The sequence below is a fragment of the Ambystoma mexicanum genome, chromosome 4p (genome assembly GCF_040938575.1).
Source record: "Ambystoma mexicanum isolate Mex_15411 chromosome 4p, UKY_AmexF1_1, whole genome shotgun sequence".
In the NCBI taxonomy this organism is placed as follows: domain Eukaryota; kingdom Metazoa; phylum Chordata; class Amphibia; order Caudata; family Ambystomatidae; genus Ambystoma; species Ambystoma mexicanum.
The window spans coordinates 771,340,765-771,363,093 of NC_090927.1; the positions used below are offsets into that span (position 1 = coordinate 771,340,765).

The 22,329-nt window shown below is 45.6% G+C and overlaps 1 protein-coding gene across 5 annotated transcripts in view; it reads left to right on the plus strand.

Moving 5' to 3' along the window:
- The window catches only part of DOP1A (DOP1 leucine zipper like protein A), a 2,904,166-nt gene that overhangs the window by 1,062,041 nt on the left and 1,819,796 nt on the right, over nucleotides 1-22,329 (plus strand). For all 5 annotated transcript variants that reach the window (XM_069606322.1, XM_069606321.1, XM_069606320.1 and 2 more), the window contains one exon: nucleotides 2,257-2,866. In XM_069606322.1, coding sequence (XP_069462423.1) covers nucleotides 2,257-2,866 — 610 coding nt within the window. The remainder of the gene's footprint in view (nucleotides 1-2,256; nucleotides 2,867-22,329) is intronic.

A 22,329-nucleotide genomic window follows, 5' to 3' on the forward strand; every position in this document is an offset into this window, starting at 1 on the left:
AGGCAGGATGTGAGGGAGGGGTCTTCGGACCCCTGCCATGGGTTCCCTTGGTAACCCAAGTTGCACTCCTGTTTGATTGGTCAGGGGACTGTCTGTCCAGGACAGTCACCCCTGCTGTGTGATTGACAGCCAAGCTGTGTGAATGGGAGAAAACTGCATAAAAAGCAGGTCTCTGGGACTGGAAGAGCAAAGTCGGCACTGGAACGAAAGAACCAACGAGGAGCTGATGGAAGAGGACCCCTACCACGACTGAACTGCCCGGAGAAGCCCTGCTGCAGGTCCGAATCTTCAAACTCCAACGGCAGGGAAGATACTCCAGAAAACTTCTTCCCTTGAGCTGGTGGGACCAACCAGTTCGCCCACACTTCAAGCCAGGACCCCTCCTCTGGTCGAATTTGCTGTACAGAGCTACAGTGGGCCGGATAGCCAGGAAGGTCAGACCCTGCTTGGGTTTTAAGGAGCGCACCTTTTATTTGTTGTTTTGCTCCGCTGCTGATTTCTTCCCTGGGTAGAGCAGGACCCTCCAGCTTTCTACTGTGAAATCTTTCTCCAAACCGAGGGCTTGTCCTTCTCTTCTCTTTGAACTAACTGTTCTACCAACCAACCTCGTCCAGCACCCGTGGCACAAACTTTACCGCGAACTACCCTGAACTGTGTGATCTTGAGCAAAAGACTTATGACCTATTGACTTTGGCCCTAAGCCTTTTCTACCTGATGCTATCACTGTAGTTTATCTTGTTCAATTGCCCTGAGTACTTACCTGTTGGTGTGGTTCAATTTCTATTAACTTTGTCTTTCCCTCCCTTTTAAATTGCTAGAGTGCCATTTCGCTCCCACTTCATTTTGTGAGCGTAACTTGTCTGGAATTTAAGGGAAGTGGTGTGGTGTATTAGGAGTGTGATTTTTAAGACTGCTTATAATAGTGTAATGTTATACAACTGAAGAGTGAAATAAAAGTGTATTCTTTTACTTGGAAACCTTGAGTCAGTGTTTGCCAGAACCATAGTAATTGTTGTCCTTTGTGTAACTATTTTGATACTGCTCACTAACTCTTGATATAAGTCTGGCTGCTCAGTCACTGTTACCACTTCTTCTTTGTGGCACAGGCTTGTACCAAACGTGAATTTGTGCTGCTCCTTGTAGTCTTAATTTTGTGTAGTGTTCCCAAAGGGTACTGGATGGGATTCTGCCTAACACAGGCCCTTTCAGTTCAGGACCCATTTGTCACGATACAAAGGCGATTTGGTTTTGCACCCACACCCTCGCTTTGCTCCCACATTTATCTCAAAGTTCCATGTAAACCATTCTATAGAACTACCCATCTTTTTCCAGAACCCTACTAACGTGGCGGAAAGAAGCCTCCACACACTGGATGTAAGAGAGCGGTTATATACTATCTGGAAAAGACAAAGCCACTAAGAAAAACAAACCAGTTCTTGTTCAGTGGCAGGTGGTAGAGAAGGGGACCCCGTCTCTAAATCAGCTATTTCCATTTGCAAAGCAGCAACCTGGAGTTCTTTACACACCTTTACATAGCACTACTGCCTGGATAGTCCATCTAGGTCTGATTCTCAGGTGGGACAAGCGGTGTGAAGACATCTCTTTGCTACTGTTACTTCACACATCCCTCCACCATCTCTGGGTACTGTTGGCTAGTCTTTGCACAACATGTGATTCTAAGCAGATCCACAAGCATCAGAAGATATGTATTACTCACTGTAATAGAATTCCTGATGATGGTATCTGCTTAGATTCACATGCTCCCACCCTTCCCCCCCTTCGTAGAGTAGAAAGAACATAGAGTTCTTACAACGTCTCTCTTTTGTATTCGCCTACGCGGACTATAAGGCTCCCTCACTGCAGAAAAATTACAACCAGAGGGACCTCGAAGCGTGACAGATTTTGGGTACACTACATGTCACGTTAGGGATAGTGTTACAGTCACGCCCATGTCTACGTCCCTTTCGATCTTCGAAAGAAAGATGCAATACTCTGCAATGTCCACTAGATATCAGACTATATGCACAGCATGTGAATCTAAGCAGATACAATCATTAGAAATGCTATTACTAATGAGTAATGCATGTCATTTCTAATTATTAAACAACTCATGTCTTTACAAGCGAAAATTATGTTCTTATTGCTAATTCGGCAATTGAAAACTAGCTTTTAATGACCATCAATAAATATGTTTCTTTTGGTGTTATATATTTGTGTCTTTTTGTTTATGCCTGAGTACCTTTGTATGTATTTCAGGTATCCTCAGTATTTCTGGAAGCCCCTGGCGATGTATTTGAAGATGGTGAGAATCCCCCTAGCAGCCGCTCATCTGAAAGTGGTTTTACAGAATTTGTGCAGTATCAGGCGGACAGAGCAGATGACATTGACAAAGTGTTGAGTGATGGCCAAGGAGCTGTTGATTTGCCTCCTGGCAGCACCTCCTCTGAAACTGAGACTGCCTCAACAGTAGGGTCCGAGGAGACGGTTGTCCATCGTTCATCTGTGTCCTCACACCAGGCGGCAACGCTAAGTGGTAAAGCAGCTCAAAAGACTGCTATGCAATGCTGTTTGGAGTACTTTCAACAGTTCCTAACCAGACTAATCAACCTCTATATCATTCCAAGTGCTTCCTCGTGCCTTGCCGGGACACCAGATTTTCAAGTGGATCCCATTGGCGACCAAGTAGAGACCGTGAAATGGCCAACAGAGATAAAGCCAGATCCTCCCCAGAAAGCAACCACACCAAAAGAATACCTACCCGCATTTATTGCTGCCTGCCAGCTATTTCTTGAATGTTCAAGCTTTCCAGTTTACATTGCAGAAGGGAGACATTCCCCAGAGCACCACAATGAAAAGTCTGATATTGGTAAGCATTTCTTGCATGAATACCCACATTTTATACTCTGAGCTCAGAACTAAATATGGTGCCAAATGCAGCATGTCTATAGTGTGCAATGTGGCATTATCCCACTTCCCATTATGAAGGGGCTGAGACTGAGAAGTGAGCGCTCCAATTAGCCATCCTTATAGCTATTTGTCTGAGGCCCATAGACTGGCGCGATCTGCCAGCAGCTACAATCTCTGCTTTCAATGAACGCAGCATACGCCTAGAGACCGCATGTGGCAGGGTTCATATTGTGCCTAATATTACATGAGTGCCTCGAGTGCCACTGTGATTGCTGGCAAAGAATGATGCCGCTGATAACCAACCCATAGGAGCCACTGTGGACATCTGAAATTCAAAACTGTGGCATCTTCAGAAAAGTGCTTGCCAGGGCTCTGAATCTCAGAACCCTCAAGGCCCCCAAGTTGTCTAGTCAAAGGCAAATCCCAGGAAATCCCTCTCCCTGTTTCCATGTACATACTATCCGGGGACCAAGGATCTGAGTAAGGAATTGGGCATACTAGACAAGAGGAAAAAATATCTGTTTAAACGCATGTGTGTTCGTTTGTATGTTAAAGTGGGTGAGACGGGAGTCTTACTGGGGCAGTAGGGAAGTTGTGAGGGCAAATGAGTGATAATGAAAAAGCCGATAGCAATTAGTGGCATGGAGCAAACCTCTTGGACTGGAAAAGTTCTGAGGGCAAACAAGAAAGACATGGAAGAAAACTGGAGCAAATTTGGGAGCAAATCGACAGTTCTAGGGCAATGAGTCACATGGTGCAATTCAGTGGCAAAGGGACAGTTCTGGGAACAATGAGTGACAGGTTAGATTTAACATGTATTTATTGTATATGATTATGAGGCATTATCCTTGCATATGGAGAATTGTATTGTATATTAATCGAGCAGGCAGATCACTGAGATGATTACTGGTAACTTAAATCTTTTCTTTTTCTCCTTTTGTGTTCCTTTCTGCTTTCAACTGTTGATGGTTATGATGCATGCATCCTGTCAATTGAACCTTGAATATTGCATATCGAATGACCCTTTGTTTCTTTGTAACAATTACACTCACCATATGCAAATGTATTGCCGGTGGTGAGATGATATCCATACATGAATATGGCATTTATAACGCGCCTATACACAAGTGTTTCAAGGCATGATGAGGCAAGGGAGTGGGAACAGAGGGAAGACAGAGACATTGAGATCGCGCAAGTGCAGGGGAGGGGGAAGGGGAAAAGTGCGAGGGGAAGGGGCAGTCCAGTACAAAGGATAAATAGTAAGATAAATAAAAATAATCAATAAATAAAAAGTGCGGCCAGCTGGTGGCAAGTGCAAGGGTAAGTGCAGACATCAGGTGTCAAGTGCTGTTAGGGGACTGTAGGGATACAGAAACAGCCCCCGAGTGCCAGGGTTGCCAGGGGGGCAGTGCAGGTGATGGACTTCACATTTGTCACTACCGCACATGGTCAAGTATTGCATGACTTGACACAGATCCGCATTTTGTTACCGTGTCACCATGAATTGTTTGTGGTCCTGCTGGCCTCCTATATTGTATGTACAGCTATAGGCCCTGATGAGGGACAACATGTCCGAAATGCATTAGCTTTACAACATTTTGGCATAGGCCGCAGTAAAGTGGTCATCACGCAAATACAGCTTTGTTTTGTCTCAACCACATTTTTAAGTTATCTTTATTCAAAAATGAAACTGGTTTAACATTTAACATTACAACCAATATTTAAACAAATGTCTCTCTAGCCAACACGCTAGACCAAGGGCGTGCAACCCTCACCGCTGGTTTATACACACCATGGTCCACAGTTTAGACCCATGAGCATGTCAAGCTTATTCTGACAATTTTGAGGTTGATGCTAGACACAGGGGCACTACAAAGGACAATGATTGACATGACATGAAACTGGGGCAATGTCACAGGGTAAACTAGTAACATGGAGAAAAACTGGGGCTAATCAGAGTGACATGAGACAAAGCAGGGGAACAATGACACCTGACATGTTATGTACTAGAATATTTGATGTGACATAGAGAACAATCTGTAAATGTATGCCTTTTCCAAAAATTAATTTCAACCATATTTTGTCAAATGCATGTTGGGTCCATTTTCTAAAGAACTGTCTTGTGGGAGAACCATCATACCCCAGACTGGGGTTTGGGTCCGCTTACTTGTGCCAAATCAGGACAGTATTTATGCCACACCTAATTAAGTATGGTTTCTGTGGTAGAGATGACCAGAAATATGTTTAGCTACCATACTCTCGAACAATGGTGGGATTCTGGCAAAAAGAGAAGCAACTTCGGTTTCAAATACTATTTAAAGAATACATCCTTAAAAGGACACTGCAATGTGCCTCAAGAATGAGTTTCACAACTCGAAGTTCAAATGAATGCAGTAGCCTGGTTATAACACACTACTTAAAGCCTGTCACATCATAGTTATTGCAGGTTCTATTTCCCATAAATCCTCACATAGACTATCAGTTGTGACTCTATATTTAAGACTACATGATACTGTACAACCATGAACATGAAAACTGACCAAATGTGTCCTGCAACTGATCCAAACAGATCTGAACACTCGCATTGTAATTTGGTGAAGTTTCCTAAATGTTTTCAGATAGAAAAAGAATGTTGAACAAAAGTCGAGTTTTGCTTTAGGTTTTCCATAGACCCACAAAAAATACACTTTCGAAGGGAATGTGTCCTCCAACGTATTCCTTATCTTGATAGATAATCTCCAGCTTGCTGGCCTCGGAAATTCTTTTTCAGTAGAGGGCGCTGCGCATCGACGTCCCTCGAGCCGATGTCCCTCGACAGCCTCCGGCGCCGATGTCATCATCCGTATAACTAGACTCGCGCAACGTCCGTTGCTCAGTTCCGTTTTTTCCGCGCTTCATGGGCCTCGGAATCGCGTTGCTCAGTTCGTTAGTCAAAGAATATATTCTTCAATATTCCTTGAGAATAAACCAACTCTTACTCGATGGCTTCCTCACCCGAACCGACGACTCCACAGTCCGGCTTCAAAAAATGTCAAGATTGTGGAAAGAAAATGTCGTTGACAGATCCTCACAGGATCTGTTTGTGGTGCTTGGGATCGGAGCACCAATGTTCGGAGTGCGAGGACTGCATGTCCATGACGGCGAAAGCCTTGAAGGAGCGAAAGGGGAAGCTTGAGAGAGGTAAGACGGCTAAAACTCCTTCGAAAGTTTCCTCGGCAGAGTAGAGACATTTGTCTCCTCGCCGACACAGGAAACATTCTCGGTCTAGGTCTCGAAGCAGTTCCCACCACTCTTCGAGATCCAAGCATTCAAGTAAGAGACATCGAAGATCCCCTTCCTCGTCGTCTTCTTCTGTTTCTCCGGAAAGTCACCTGCCGCACAAAACATAGCTCTCAGGCTGAGTGGGAGGAATTCCGTAAAAGGATGCTTAGCGTCTACAAGAAAGCGGCCTCGACCCCCTCGAAGACAGCTGAGTGTGATACCCTGGGTGAAAGACCCGAAAAATCTAAACGCCGCGAGTCGTTGCACCCGGCGAAAGAAACTACTCGAGAGTGTCACGAACCCTTGAGGAAAGGCACTGTGCCATCGACGCCAGCGTCGAAGGTCCCTTCGACGCATAAATCTGCGTCATCGACGCCATTGTTGAAGGGCTCATCGACGCATAGGTTGATCGAATCGACGCTGTCTTCGATGTCGACAAAGAGCAAACCCACAGCCGTCACTACCTCACAGCCAGTGGTCATACCCAGAGCCTCTAACATGACTTCGAGGTCATTGACAACCTGGAGTAGGATCCCGATCCTCTCGAGTTCTTCGAGGCCACTTCCAATCTTCTCGACGCCTATTTCTGTGTTTTCCAAGCCTTTAACGTCCGCGTCAACGACATTGACGTTTTCCCAACCGATTATGACAAATTTAGCCCCTTCTGCTCTGGAAATGGGATTTAAGCCATTTCAGACCTTTGTCTTCAATCTATTAGGAAGGGGAGGATTCAGATCAAGAAAGGTCCTTTGGGTTGCAGAGATCTGCAACACCAGAACCAGAGGAATTTACCTCTAAGGAAAATAGGTTGAAGGACCTTAGAGAATCCCCACATGAGGCAAGTGGGTTAGATACTTCCCCAGAAATAGAATTTGCCAAACCAGACCCAGGGGAAAATGCTGAGACCCCTTACAGAATTTTAATGGCGAGAATCATAGAATTCATGGGTTGGTCTACACCTTCAACTGCATTCCAACAGGATGACCTTACAGACATCTTAGTCAAAGGCCCACAGGAGGATCCTGTGGTTCCATTTCACGCTGCATTGCAAAGAAAAATAGTGGCTAACTGGGAAACTCCTGCGGTTATCACAGCGGTCAACAAGAAGTTATCAGCCAAATACAGGGTATCTACTACTGACCCTGAATTTTTGTCTAAACATCCAACTCCAGAGAGTCTGGTTGTCCAAGCAGCAACTGCATTAGGCAGTAGATCGGCATACCCTACTGTTCCACAGGACAGGGATGACAAAAGATACGACTCTATGGCGAAGAAAGTTTTTTTCTGCATGTAGCATGGCATTGAAATCTATTAACGCTACTTGTACGCTCGCAAGGTTCAGCCATACACTTTGGGAGTGTGCTTCATCAGCGGCTGACTGCCTCCCAGAGGGAGAAGAAAGGGAAGCGTTTCTAAACATCATTAAGGATGGTAAAGACGCAATGTGCGAATCCCTTCAAACTGGCATTGATTCTGCTGACAGCATCAGTAGGGCCATGGCGGCAAGTACTACAACCCGCAGATTTGCGTGGTTGCGAAAGTCTGGGTTTGCTCCCGATGTATAGGCCAGACTTTTAAATATGCCCTTTGACGGCTCTTCTTTGTTTGGTAAGAAGGCGGATGACAGCCTAGAAAAGTTACAGACATCCAAAGCAGCAGCAAAATCCCTGGATGCTGCAATCCGTCAAATGCCATATCGCCCCCTCAGGAACGTCGGGGAGGGGTAAGTCCTTTCGCTTTTATTCCGCATTCATAAAAAGCAGAGGACAGTCGGTTCAAAAAGGTCAAAAAAGATTCACCCGAGGTGGACGGGGTAAAAATACAAAAGCCGCAGCAGCAGCAGGTACCTCTTTACCCTCTGCACCTGCATCAGCCGCTTCTAAATCACTCTGAGGACTCTCCTCACAAGACACCAGTAGGGGGCAGGCTAACTCAACATCTGACGGAATGGCAGGCTATTATGTCAGATGCTTGGGCATTGGAGACAGTTGCCCAAGGTTACTGCCTGCCTTTTCTACGCATTCCTCAGAGTCATCCACCGGGGAACAGCTCTCGGAAAGTTCCAGATCCGCTCCTATTGCAGGAAATTGTAGACCTGCTGGAGAAAGGTGCCATAGAATCAGTACCTGTAGCGGAGAGGAACAAGGGCTGGTACTCCCCCTACTTCCTAATACCGACGGAGGACTGAGACCTATCTTGGATTTACGAGAATTGAACAAGTTCCTCAGGAAGGACAAGTTCAAGATGGTAACTCTTTCTCAGATCCTTCAGGCCCTCCAGCTTCAGGACTGGCTGGTATCTCTGGACCTTCAGGATGCTTATTTCCATGTGCCAATCCATCTAAAACACAGGAAATACCTGAGGTTCGCAATTGGCGGCTCTCATTATCAATTTCGAGTTCTGCCATTTGGGCTGACCTCTGCCCCGAGGGTCTTCATCAAGCTAATGTCGGTAGTGGCTGCAAGTCTAAGGAGGGAAGGGATTCACGTCTACCCCTACCTGGACGATTGGCTGATCAGAGCTGTATCTCCAGAACAAGCTCAGATCCAGCTAGATTATGTCTGCCACTTCGTTCACAAACTGGGCTTCTCCCTCAATTTAAAGAAGTCACAGGTGATACCATCACAGAGACTCCAGTTCATTGGAGCGGTCCTGGACACTTCCCTGGGAAAAGCCTCGCCACCAGAGGTGAGGGCTCAAGATATTCTGCAGATGGTCACCAAGTTTCAAAATGCCCAACGTCTCCCAGCCTTCGACTTTTTGAGGTTGCTAGGCCTCATGGCATCCTGCATCTCCCTTGTGCCAGAGGCTCGCCTGAGAATGAGATCTCTTCAGTGGGCACTGAGAACTCAGTGGTCGCAATTCTCAGGGAGAATGACAGACCTCCTTCAGGTTCCGGACAAGGTGGCTCGAGACCTTCAGTGGTGGGCCTGCCAGGAGAACATCTTGAAAGGAGAACTGTTTTGGCAACCATGGCCGGAGGTAACAGTATTCACAGATGCCTCACTCACGGGGTGGGGAGCCCATACCAACGACTTGACCATCAGCGGTCGTTAGTCTCCATCGGAGTCCAGACTACATATCAACCTGTTAGAGCTGAGAGCAATCAGACTAGCGCTGAAGGCTTTTCTGCCATCTGTACAGGGGAAAAATGTCCTGATAATGACAGACAACACAGTGGCCATGCACTACCTCAACAAAAGAGGAGGCGTAGGATCACTGACTCTGTGCAGAGAGGCGATGCAGCTCTGGTTTTGGGAAATCCAAGAAGGAATCTCTCTATCGGCAGTTCACTTAGCTGGAGAGAAAAACTTGACGGCGGACGCTCTGAGCAGGCAGAGTACAGTTTCCCACGAGTGGGAACTAGCTCAGGAAGTCCTTCAACAGATCTTCACCCTTTGGGGAACCCCTCAAGTGGATCTGTTCGCCACCAGCATCAACAGGAAGTGCGATCAGTTTTGTTCAAGGGAATTTCCCCCGAGAGGAGCTCTAGGAGATGCGTTCGTAGTGGACTAGGAGTTTCCACTTCTATACGCGCTTCCTCCAGTCCCTGTCATTCCTCAAATGATCAGGAGGTTGAGAAGGTTCCGGAAAACCATGATGCTAATTGCCCCGGACTGGGCCAGGAGAACGTGGTACCCGGACCTTCTGGACATGTCCATCTGCCCTCCAATTCGTCTTCCACTCAAGGAGAATCTTCTCTCGCAGAAGGGAGGTCCGGTTCTAGATCTGAAAGGTTAAGATACAAGGATTGGGACCTCCCAGATGATGTCATGGAGGTGTTGCTTTCGGCAAGAAGGCCAGCAACAAAAACTTTATACCGCTGCCGTTGGAACAAATTTTGCAGCTGGTGTAGAGAAAAGAATTTCGACCCCTTTTTATGTGGTACACCAATGGTGTTATCTTTTCTACTCTATTTGGCAAATTCGGGCCTTCAGGTTGGCACTATCAAGGGCTATCTCGCAGCGCTATCGATCTTCAAGCGCACTGCAGAGGAACCATCGTATTTCAAGTTACCCTTAGTAATACAATTTCTGAAGGGATTAACCAATGTCTATCCTCCAAGACCATTCCAAGTTCCCTTATGGGACTTAAATGTAGTCTTAAATTTCCTGATGGGTACTCCTTTTGAACCACTCCACTCTTGTTCACTAAGGTTTCTCACCCTTAAAACTGTCTTATTAGTGGCATTGACATCTGCTAGGAGGGTGAGCGAATTACAGGCCCTATCTTGTAAACCCCCTCATACAATTTTTCATAAAGATAAAGTCCTACAAGTGAAGCCTAATTTTCTCCCAAAGGTGGTTTCTGAATTCCACATCACTCAGAAGATTACCTTGCCTTCATTTTATCCCCCTCCCCATCTGGGGAAAGAGGTAGAAAGGCTGCATAGGCTGGACCCAAGGCGGGCTTTGAGCTTTTACATCAGCAGACTTGCTAGGATTAGGCAAGCAGACCAACTGTTCGTAGGTTACTCAGGGCACAAATTGGGATTACCGATAACAAAACAGACCATTTCCAGATGGATTATTTTAGCCATTCTGGAATGTTACAAACTGGCAGGGAAAGAGCCTCCTCAAAATCTTAGGGCTCATTCAACCAGGGGTATCGCAGCCTCTTCGGCCCTCCAAAGAGGGGTACCGATTCGAAACATATGTGCGGTTGCCACATGGTTGTCTGCACATACCTTCACAAGATTTTACAACCTGGATTCCTCTAGCCAAGAGACTAGATTTGGCAAAGCTGTGTTGCAATCTGTTCACTCTTGAAAGGAAACATGGCAATTTTACTCCCACCTCCAGTTACACACCACTGCTATGGGAGTCTATCAAGATAAGGAATACATCGGAGGACACAATCCCTTCGAAGAACAAGTTACTTCTTACCTGGTAACGTTCTTTCGATGGGATGTTCCTCCGACGTATTCCTTATTGCCCCTCCCATCCATCCCCTCAGTAAAACTTCCCTTGTGGTTACAGCTTACGCTCCTTCTGGGTCACTTACCAATTCATGTAAAACAACTGTTAACATCAAAACGGAACTGAGCAACGGACGCTGCGCGAGTCTATTTATACGCATGATGACGTCGGCGCCGATACGGAGGCTGTCGAGGGACATCGGCTCAAGGGACGTCGGCGCGCAGCGCCCTCTACTGAAAAAAAAATTACCAGGCCAGCAAGCTGGAGATGATCTATCAAGATAAGGAATACGTCGGAGGAACATCCCATCAAAAGAACGTTACCAGGTAAGAAGTAACTTGTTCTTCTGTTGGATTCCTTCCTCCTGCAGATTCCTCATAGTTGATATTCTATCTCCAGCATCAGCAGTACTTGGCAACTTTTTTGTCACCAGGGGGCGCAGCACGGCTCTGCTTCAGCTCCACCTGGCGCCAATGAACGCCCAACATAAGGTGACCTCAGTTTTATTTTTTAGCACTCTGTACACTTCGGAAGCGCCACTTAACTTCACTAACATTCTTGTGTGAAAAACCTGAGGGTTTTTCCCTTCCCACTCCCCGGGGATCTTCTAAACAAGTGCCCAGTGGAGGTCCTTCGCTTTTGGATCCCCACCCTGGGGGCGGACTAGCGAGGGAGGATCACCTGGGTAGAGGGTCCTCTGGGATTGTGGAGGGATTACCCAAAAGTGAGACATGGTATCCCCCTCCCTTTTTGAACACCCCCTACCCGACATTCCCTCAGCCTATATGGCTTACTGTTCCCCAGACACCCGCTTTCCCCATTCCTTTGACGGAAGGACTGAGATGAGGAAGAGGAGCATTTAACCAGTATACTCTTCCTTTCCAAAACACCACAGTGCCATTAAAATGAAGAAACTACATTCAGGGGCACTCAACTATTTTCATGAATTTCCAACTAACAAGGTCAGGCGAAGCCAGACACTTGATAAAGATTGTATCCACCTGAAGTCGTTAATACTCCACAGGTGTATAAAAGGAGTAGCTGCAAGAAACAGAAGGAATGAGTTGGAGTCTGGGAAGGAACTTGAGTCAGAGAACGAGCTGACAGGCAACTAGGAAAGCCTGAGCACCCCGCGATCTGCTGTCGGAGAACAGAGCGCCGAGACGCTCATAGCCTGTGGTTTGAGAAGGGTAGAGAAAGTGTGACGTGGCAAGGGAGCCGTGTTCCCAAGGAGCCATTGTGTGGTATGCTGATCTCTGAAGGTAACTCCTTGAAGAGGTGCTTGTTCCCCTGGGCCAGCGAGGCAGCCCAGGAGTGTCTGAGGGGCAGGCAAGCAGTCCATGACCTCAACACGATATAACCGCAAAAGCTACGCTGAAGTAATCACAACCGCAGAGTTCAAAGTGAGATGGGAGATAATTTGTTGCAAGTGAAGGACAAGCGTGGCATGGAAGATGCGCTGAAGAGAAAGCTTCAGTTGTCCATTGTGGATTGTAATGTGAAAGCGAAGAGAACAAAGTAACGGAGTGATCGCGTGTACGTTTACACATTGTCCAAAGACTGTTTAAAATTGAATCAATCTCCAAAAGTGCTGGGGAGCTGTGCGAAGCTCATAGTAGGAGCAACATTAGAAAGCATGAGAGAGTGTGTGCTTTGCTCGAGTGCCCCGCCTTGCTCCGTGCTGTAAACGTGGGGAAGAGAGGCCTGACATGTCACTTTGTGAACACTTCTTTCTTTTTCATGAACACTACCCCCACACTATTTGTAAATTAGCGGTAAGGATTGGCAATAGGTGTTTTAGTATAGGCCCTTTATTTTGACAAGACTCCAATAGGACTGCATTTTTATTATTTGATGCTCGTAGCTTGCTCCCATCTGCAGATTTAGGTTTAGATAGGCGTTTATCACAACAATGTGAACATTGTAAAAACAACCTTGGACTGTGGTCACTTGTGTCTTTCTTACTATTGACACCATGCCTTCCTTACAGCCCTCAGATTTGTTTTCTCCCAGTGTCTCTGGATCCCATAGGCCTTCATGCATCGCAATGGGGCTTTTTTAGATTTTGGTTACTCATTGCATTGCAGGATCGATTGTTATTTCCAATACACATTATGGACAAAGATTCTTTCAATACACATTATGGATGAAAATTCATCACTCAACTTTTGTAATACTACACAGGGATGTAAATCTATGCCTCTTTGTCTCAGCTTATCCACACTGGACAATAAATTAGTTTGAACCAAGTGGGAAGGAATGTCAATAATAACAATATCCAATCTTGCATTTGAGATAAGTTCCACTCGTGATATGTCTTTAGTTGAAATTATCCTCAAGGCCAGAATGTCAGAAAGTAATGATGAAATCGTGCTCCAGTTCATTATAACATTATCCTCGCCAAGGAATACTGCTTCCATGATAAAACAATTGCAGTTCACAACAGAGTCTTTAGAATGCCTGTGTTGTAGAGGATTTCCAGTCAAAGTGGCTTTATCACATTTTCCCACCATATCGGGATTCAACCCACCATTTCCACTTAAGGATTCTTCTGAAGAACCTCCACACTGTGTCATTACATTCTTCTGACACTTTAGACTCACCGGTTTGTCACCCTGCAATTCAGCTGCAGAAATGACAAATACCGGTGGTTCCACAAATGAGACACACCTTTTATTTATTTGTGGTCTCTTTGTTTCCTTAGATCGGGAAGAGTCAGAATGAGTTCCAACTGGATGCTCCAACAGTAGCTCAATTTGATATGCTACTTCCACATCCATCAGATGTTGTGTATTGTCACTCTTGTTATGCGAATGTCCCACTTAGATATCGTTAGCGCACTTCTTAAAGATTGGTGCCAAAGTTTAACTGTTTTGTCACCCACAATTTTACTGGGAGCATCCTTCGTTTTCCTCCCCTAATCTTGGGTCATTGATGACAAGGACAGCAAAAACTTTAACAGTGACTTTTTCTTAATTTTGCTCCTCTCAATATTTTTTTTTTTTTGCTCCTGCTCATTTCCACCCTTAGCTTTCTTCCCTCTTGTTCCCTTCTTTCTCTTGAATTTAATTTGTATATTCACAGAGTCAGGGAAAGGTTCTTCTTCACCATCTGCACAAGGCAGTCTTGCCAGTCAGGAAAATTCTTCCTGAACTGATTGAGACAATGGTGTATCATTCAGTATACTATGGTCCCCCTCAGCATCACAATCTAGGTTTTCATATACATTATGATCACAGGGGTCTGGAAGGCACTTGCCAAAGTTATCTGCTGAGCTCTACCTAGTTTTACCTCACCCTTAATGTCCACCAATAAGGACAAATGTGTTTAGTAGCACCTTTGAGCGTTCTAAGCGCAGAATGGGATTACCATGATACATTATCTCAGATCCAAATAAACAGACAGACTCAAAGAATATGGCAAAATAGTACTTTATTATGAGCTCAATAAAGTAGGGCAACATGCTGAACAACAGATTGTATCTCACACACGCTCAAATACATTTCGGTTACACAAAGGCTTTATACCTCGATGTGTGTCAGCTATGATGTCATCCTACGTGGCAAAAAATAAAACCTATCTGACGAAGGGATTGGTTAGGGGAACATATATACCTATAGCTTCTTTAGGTGTTAGTAAAATTATAGGCTGCCCCTTATCTGGTAGGCACACCTTGAACTTCCCTCTAACTACTGTGAGGAACCTGACAGTATTATCCTACCTACTCCCCCGGGATATTCCATTCAGGTGGCCAGGAAAGGACCATCGCTTTTGGATCCTGACCCTGAGGGTGGACAAGCGAGGGAGGATCACCTGAGTGGAGGGTCCAGGGGTTCGGGAGGAGAATGCCTAAAGGTGAGACATGGTATTCCCCCTTTTCCCATTATGCATCAAAACACTCTCCCTCAGCTTTTATGGGGTATTTTCAATCTCATCCCAACTCCCCCTACCCATTTCCAATAAGTACTGGGACGAGGAAGTGGCAACCAACAGTAATAAAGATTACCTATAGGAACAACATTGGGATGCAGGGAGAGGCCTACTGCATTTCAGCACTAGGCTGTTCCACTAATAGAGTCACGGAAGGTCAGGCACTTCACCTAAACCATGCACACATGGCTGCGCTTGACTCTGTTAGGGTATAAAAGGTGTGGTTCTGCCAAAGGAGATGAGTGAGCTGCGATTGCTGGTTGGTTGGAACTTGGAAGCCAGGAGGCTGCAGCAGGAAGAGCCCGGAAGATCCAGACGACAGCAGGACGCCAAGACGCTGACCCGGTGTGTCAGAGGGGGTTGCAGCATGGCGAGGGAGCCGTGTCTCCCAAGGAGCTGGAGTGGGAAAGACTGCAACCTGCTGGCCGTATCCAGGACAGTGCTCATTCCCCTGGGACGTGTGCCGGTCCCAGGGGTGTCTCATGGGCAGGTGTTGTGATCCTGACCCCGACCCACATATCCAGAGGAACTGCTCGCCATCGCTACGCTACTTGGGTGAGTTTCATGAGAGAAGCTCGGTAGCATGTGGGTGGCTGGAACGGGGGTAGAAGCAATGAAAGATGCAAGCGGCACGATAAGCAGAACGTGGAACGAAAGCAAAGTAAGGCAAGAGAAAGTGCACTAAAAGTGCAAAAACAGGAAAAGACACAGAGTGAATTTAAAGAGAACGGAAAGTAAATAGGGGGCAAAAGTGGGGAAAAGGGTTCGAACAACACGAAAACATAAACAGTGTGTGCAAGAGGCATGGTAAAGCAAAAAGAAAGTGCAAGTGTGCACAGCGAAGTAAGAAGAGTGTGCAAGAGGCATGGCAAAGTGGAAAGAAGGTGCAAGGCAAAGTAGAAAGTGTGCAAGTGTGTACGGTAATTGGAGAACGTGCAAGAAGCACGGCGAAGTGGAAAGTGTGCAAGAGTCACCAACAGAAAAAAGGTGGAAAAGAAACAGGACAGAGCGAAAGAGGCACAGGAGGAAAAAGTTGCCAGAAGAAAGGTACAGAGAATAAGGAGAGGGTTCAGAAGAGTGGCCGTGCATGAGAAGAGCAAAAGCCCAGAAGTTCTCGAAAGTATCTGATAGTGCCCCATGAAAAAGTTGTGCATTAAAAAGCTAAATCCTGACAAGGTGAACTTTTGTTTGAGACCTGAGGGGCCTAAGCTTGAGGAAGGGAACCCTGAGAGGCCCACAGAGACACTGTGAACTTTACAGGAGAGTCCTAGACTTGGGGAAGGGAACCATGAGAGGCCTAACAGGAATTGTGTCTTTTTGTTTGGAACTGGAAGGATCGAAGCTTGGGGAAGGGAGCCCCAAGAGACCCAGAGACATTATGACCTTGATTGACTTGCTGCAAGAGCACTACGTGGAAGGTTCCAAAGGAAACCTTTTTGAGGTGAACACTTTTTTTAAACTGCCAGAACTACACCAGATGGTAAGGCTACCTGAAACCATAGGTTTTGACACTGATGTACTTTGGTTTGGGACTTTCAGACATCGCCGGCCCTTGGAAGCATCAGTTGAGGGAACAGCCCTCTTTACACCAACCCAACAAAGTGTCGAAATAAAGGGTTTCAAACTGTTTCTTTTGAGTCTATTTCTCTCTTGACACCATGCCTGCCTCAAACTATGTATGATACAGATATATAGCAGAATAACAGCATCGGATTGGCACTTGCAACCATGTATGGTTCACCATTGCATAGACCCCCGTGACTGTTTGGTATTCTCTCCCAACCATGGACATTCGGCTCATTGGCAGCATGTAGGCACAACAAAACCCAGGTGCGAGGAACAATGTCAGACAACTGCCCAGTTTGCCAATTAGCCTAACATCTCTCATCAGTTAGTCCCTCAGCCAATGCTTCTTCTTTGTAGTTGACCTTGCTGGATGGTCTCTCCTCTGGAACCTTTAAAGGGAGTTAAGGTAAGGGAGTTAAGGTACATTGCTATCTTCGTCTGGGGCTTTATAAATAGTCCTTGTTTTTCAGTACTGAATCACGTGTGAGGAGACAATGATTTTGTCCATTTTGCCTGTCTATTTAGTGCTATTTGATTCAATTATACTGGGTGTTATTACTCCCTTCGGCCTCGGGAGACTTGGTTGCTCTGTCTTACATATGCTTTCTGCATCTTTATTTGTACAATACTTGGCATTCGTAAATGTTCACTCCTTTACTTTTTTTATTTGAAACTTTCTTTATTATTTTTATAGTCAACAGATAACCAAGCGGGTATACAACTCCCCACCCCAACCCCTGTCCCCCATCCAAAGACTCACAACTTTACAACCATAGTTAGCTTCCATCTTCCAGTTCACATATATGCTACATAGACAAACCTTTGTGATGACCGGCTCATTCCCACCGTTCACTCAAGAACGATTGTTTGTGTAGTCCTTTACTTCCTTAGCTGCCAGGAGAGGATTCAGGGGATTGCACTACCTGTGCCTTGTCCATTTGGTACTTTCTGAAAGCTGGCCAATAGTCAAACGGCCGACTGGTAGCCGGAAGTGATGAGGCAAACAAATTCCCTTTGTTCACATAGGCCCATGCATTCCAACCATCTCGTGAAAGTGGGGGGTTAGCCTTCCCCCAAATTCTAGCCACTAGGTATCTGGCTATCACTGAGGCCATGCCCAATAGCTTTGTTTCAGAGCGAGTACTCCCTTCAATCAGAGCTAAAAGCCACAGTTCTGGTGTATATGTTAGCAACGGATTTAGCCTCTTGGACATGTCCTCTATATTTCCCCAGAATGGCCTAATGTTGGGGCAGCTCCAGCTTACATGAAAAAAGTCCGCCCGGTCTGCGCCACATCTTTTACATGTAGCCGGATTCTCAGGGAAGAATCTGCTTAGAGTGAGCGGGGAGTAGTAGACTTGATGAATATATTTATAATTGAGCAGCCTGTACCGGGAGTTCAGGGAAATGTATCAGGTTTGAATGCAGATGGACTGAAGCCAAGTAGGCTGGGGGGGGCTAGTTGTTGACCCAATTCTGACCAGAACTGATGAGTGGTCAGACAGAGACCGAGGAAGGATAATCTCTTCAGTGACCGCTCTAAGTATATGGATTGAGGACATCATATAAACTATCCTAGACAAGCTCCCATATGCCCCAGAAAAAAATGTGTACTCATTATTGGTAGGGTGCAGAGTGTGTCATACGTCGTGCAGGCAATTGTCAAAGATACCCAAAAACAGGCAAGGAATATACCACGGACTACTACCCTACAACAACACGGAAAACCCGCCCAAGGGACGTCTATTGTGTCAGTTTTAAGCTACTCCCCAATTTTCAACACTTTGAAAAGAGAAATTAAGAGGTTGTGGCCTATTCTTAACACTGGTAAACTGGAATTGACACTGCCCACCTTTGCGATAAAACGGAGAAGGAACATCCGGGACAGTCTGGTCCACACCCTGACAGACCCCAAGCGTGGTGCAAATGTCAATACTCTCTGGAATATACCCACTGCAGTGGGACATACCTCATGTGGGATGTGCAGTACGTGCCAACAGACGACAAGAAGTGTATCTATTGACCTAGGGTGGAAGACACCGTGGATGCAGAGGCACCTAACAAATTGCAACAGTTGAGGCGTCATTTATTTGATTAGCTGCCCGTGCAATTTGAAATACATTGGGATGACAACTCGCCCAATTAAAACACGCCTAATCGAACATAAGTCCTGCATAAGGAGCAAAATAAATCACTGCACCACTTGTGGTCCACTTCAATGCATAACATCACACAGAGGATGACTTCAAATGGACAATCCTCGAGAAAGTATGGCCACCCCGTAGAGGAGGCAATTTCCATGACATACTTCTAAAGAAGGAACAACAGTGGATTTTCCGCCTGGATACAGTCCGATATGGGCTAAATGAAGAAATTCAGTGGAACACATTGGCCTTGATGAAGTAGATCGAATACAAGGATCATTCTCCAATTTTAGGCATCCACTTTCACTCACCTTGCCTCTCCCCCTCCTTCCTTCCTTTGTATATGGTCCCCTTTTTGCACTTGATGTGTCTCTACACGCTCAGCAAACATTTGGGGGCCATACAATTGCCGCCAAAACAGAATTTTGGGCATCCACTTTTCATTCACTTTGTCTCTCCCCCCCCCCCTTCCTTCCCTTGTATATGGTCCCATTTTTGCATTCGATGTGTTTCCACACGCTTAGCAAAAAATTGGAGGCCATACAATTTTCGCCCTAACAGAAAAATTCTTCCCAAAAAAAATCTTCCAATTATGGTAGCGGTTGCAAGCCACAATTCGAACAATATGTGTAGGGAGAATTAATGTGTCTCATATTGTTTGTGATGTCCGTTACTTCAGGACAGCATGGTTGCCATTATGTCCATGCGAGAAATTCAATGATAACTGGCTGTTCCCTTACGCGCTATTTAACTAGTCAAATATGGCCGCGGGAACATGCACTGTTGCCCAACTCAAAATGGCTGCCGGGACATGTGACCCCGCTGTGGGTTTCTATTGGCCATTGGTAAGACCATCCTCCGCTGTCATTGGATGTACAAGACGCGGAGGATTCAACCAGCGCCTACCGCTAGGAACGCCACCAGCGTCTACCGCGAGGAACGTCCCATTACAAACGAAACGGAAGAAGTTGCGTAGGGGAAACAAGGAAATAACAAGTAAGAACGATTGGTACATGCGAATCAGACTATGTGCATGTTTTTGTTATAGAGTAAATGGAAACGGTTTCCCAGCCCCCGTACTAATCTCTTTAGAAATATACAATCAGACTGTTCCAATGGGTGCGGTTTGATAAGTTAGCTCGAACAAGTGCACGTAATGGGGTCCACCCGGGCACACACAAATTTGAATAGGTGCATGTTTATGCTTTCTAGGAAGCAGAAATGGGTTTCCAGCCCTTGTAGTAATCCTGTTCAAAATATAAAACAAGATTGCACTACTGGGTGCGGCGTGAGAAGTCAGGTCGAACAAGTGCACATAATGGGGTTCTCGGGGGCATACCTATCAGGAGTTATAAGTGATTGGTTAGCACTTGGTGGATGCACCCGTAATATGGGCATAAAATTTGTAACAAAGCCAATAGATAATACAAAACATCACTGAAAAGATTTATTGCGACTGAGGCTCTGCAATTCCCCCTCTTGCAGGATTCCTTCAAAAGCATTACGAAAAAGCATTACGAACAAAATTGCGAGATCACAAGAAGCTCACTTCATCAAAGGCAGATTGATGAGCGGCGAGGTAGGTTTACATACGTGGGGAGAACATATCCTTGGACAAGGTGATGTGGTACCTTGGGAACACACAAACAGATAATATAACATAAGTTTTCTTATGTTGCAGACTAAGTACCAACTTGATCATTTGAAAGTGGCAACACTGCTGAAATTGAATGTGCCTCTCCTCCGTATATACAAACAGACGGACAGGTATGATCTTGTCAATTTTAGACATGATGTCATGCACTTAATGGTGATGGGGTAGAGTGAAGATAGCCTCTTTTTTAATGTCACAAGTTGACTTGTTTAGTACATTGGAAAGTAAAATTATTCCACTCTACAGATGAGTCAGTAAGAAATGCCACACGCTTTTTCCCATATATGAGAGAAGTCATTCTGACGTTCTCCCATTTTATTCACAGACTATGTCGCAATCCCGCCCCTGAGGGGCTTGCTGATAGGGTCAAAAGAAGCAATAATGGGTCCTGAAGAATATGATACACGCAAGACATCATTGAAAGCCTGTCGACCAGACATATAGATGTCACCTCATTTAGAGTGACACAAGTGGACTTTTTCATTTTTAGACAAAACTTGTTTGAATTTCAGAATTTGTTTTCTTTTATAGATGTGTCATGTATTCCCGCACAGGAGAATGGTCTATGCACCCCCCAAAAAAAGAGCTCAGTATTGAGTGCATGTTGTGACGAGAACTTGTGTGACACTTATACCCTTGAAAAATGTTTTAGAAATTACTCCTGGATCAACCAGACACACCTCACGGAGGGCAATTAAATTGTCAGATTCTCTGACGCCGAGTCCCACGTGACCTGCCTGTTTCATCCAAGGGTACAGTCGGGAAATGGTTTTCCCAGTAACTGCTTTGGTTTTAACTGTTTGGGCTAACTACCCATAGCTGCATGAAATTTGTATGTATAAAGTTTATTGTGGAATGTTATTGTGGACATTTTTCCATTGCTTGATATAGGGTCGAGAACAGTCCCCATGTATTCCCTGGTTGCAGTCGGCGCATCAGCGCTTCCTAGGGTCAGAAACATCATGCAGGGTTAGAATAGTGTGCCCCATGTAGGGAAAGAGTTAGGGTTGCATTAATAGCACAATAAAATAAACTGCTTCGGTGAAGCTTTTGTTCTTTACTCTGTTTTGTGTGTTACAATCTGCGAGATGCTAGACCATGCTTTGACTGCTTGTGGGAGGGTCAGCTGCGACATCATAGATCTATCCATGTCCAATGTGAGGGCCAGGTTAAAGTCCCCAGCCCATATCGTCTCATACCCTGTACATTTATGGAGGTGACTAGCGCATTGATGGAAGAACTCCGGGGAGTCTGTGTTAGACGTATAAGCATTTATAAATAGGATTCTGATCCCCAGCATCTCACCCGACAGTATTAAATATCTCCCCTCTTCGTCTCGGATATGCTGATGTAGCCTATATTGTAGTGTTATGTGGATGCATGTAGCGACTCCTCTGGAATGGGAAGAGTAGGGGGAGCCGTATCTATGGGTGCCCCAACCAGCTAGACCAGGGAGGGTAGTGCCTTTGGCGAGATGGGTCTCTTGCAAACATAATATGTTTGGTCCATGGTTTCTGCTATAGTTGGCTATGAGTCTTGTCTTCTTCTGGTTGGTCAACCCCCATATATTCCTTGTCAGTACAGACACAGTCGACCACCTCTCACTGTGGGCGGGGCCATCTAACCGGTGTGAACATGGAAGTAGACTTTGTGATTCTTGTGAAGTGGACATATGTCATGGTATCTTTATCACCCGGATATGGTGTAGTCGTGCAAGTCGCAGTGGTCATCATGGACAAAGTTGGAGTCTTAACACCCAAACTACATAAACACTTAGGCCTGAACATTGGCCCTTTCCTTCCCTATGCCCTCCCATGCCAGAAACAAGAATTTACCGGCTCCCGACCCACCCCTTCCCTTAACTGAATCCATGTTCAACCTGAACAGTCCGCAGTGGCTGCAGGTAGTGCGGCGCTAGGGGCGGCCAATTTGCTCCTCATGGCCACAG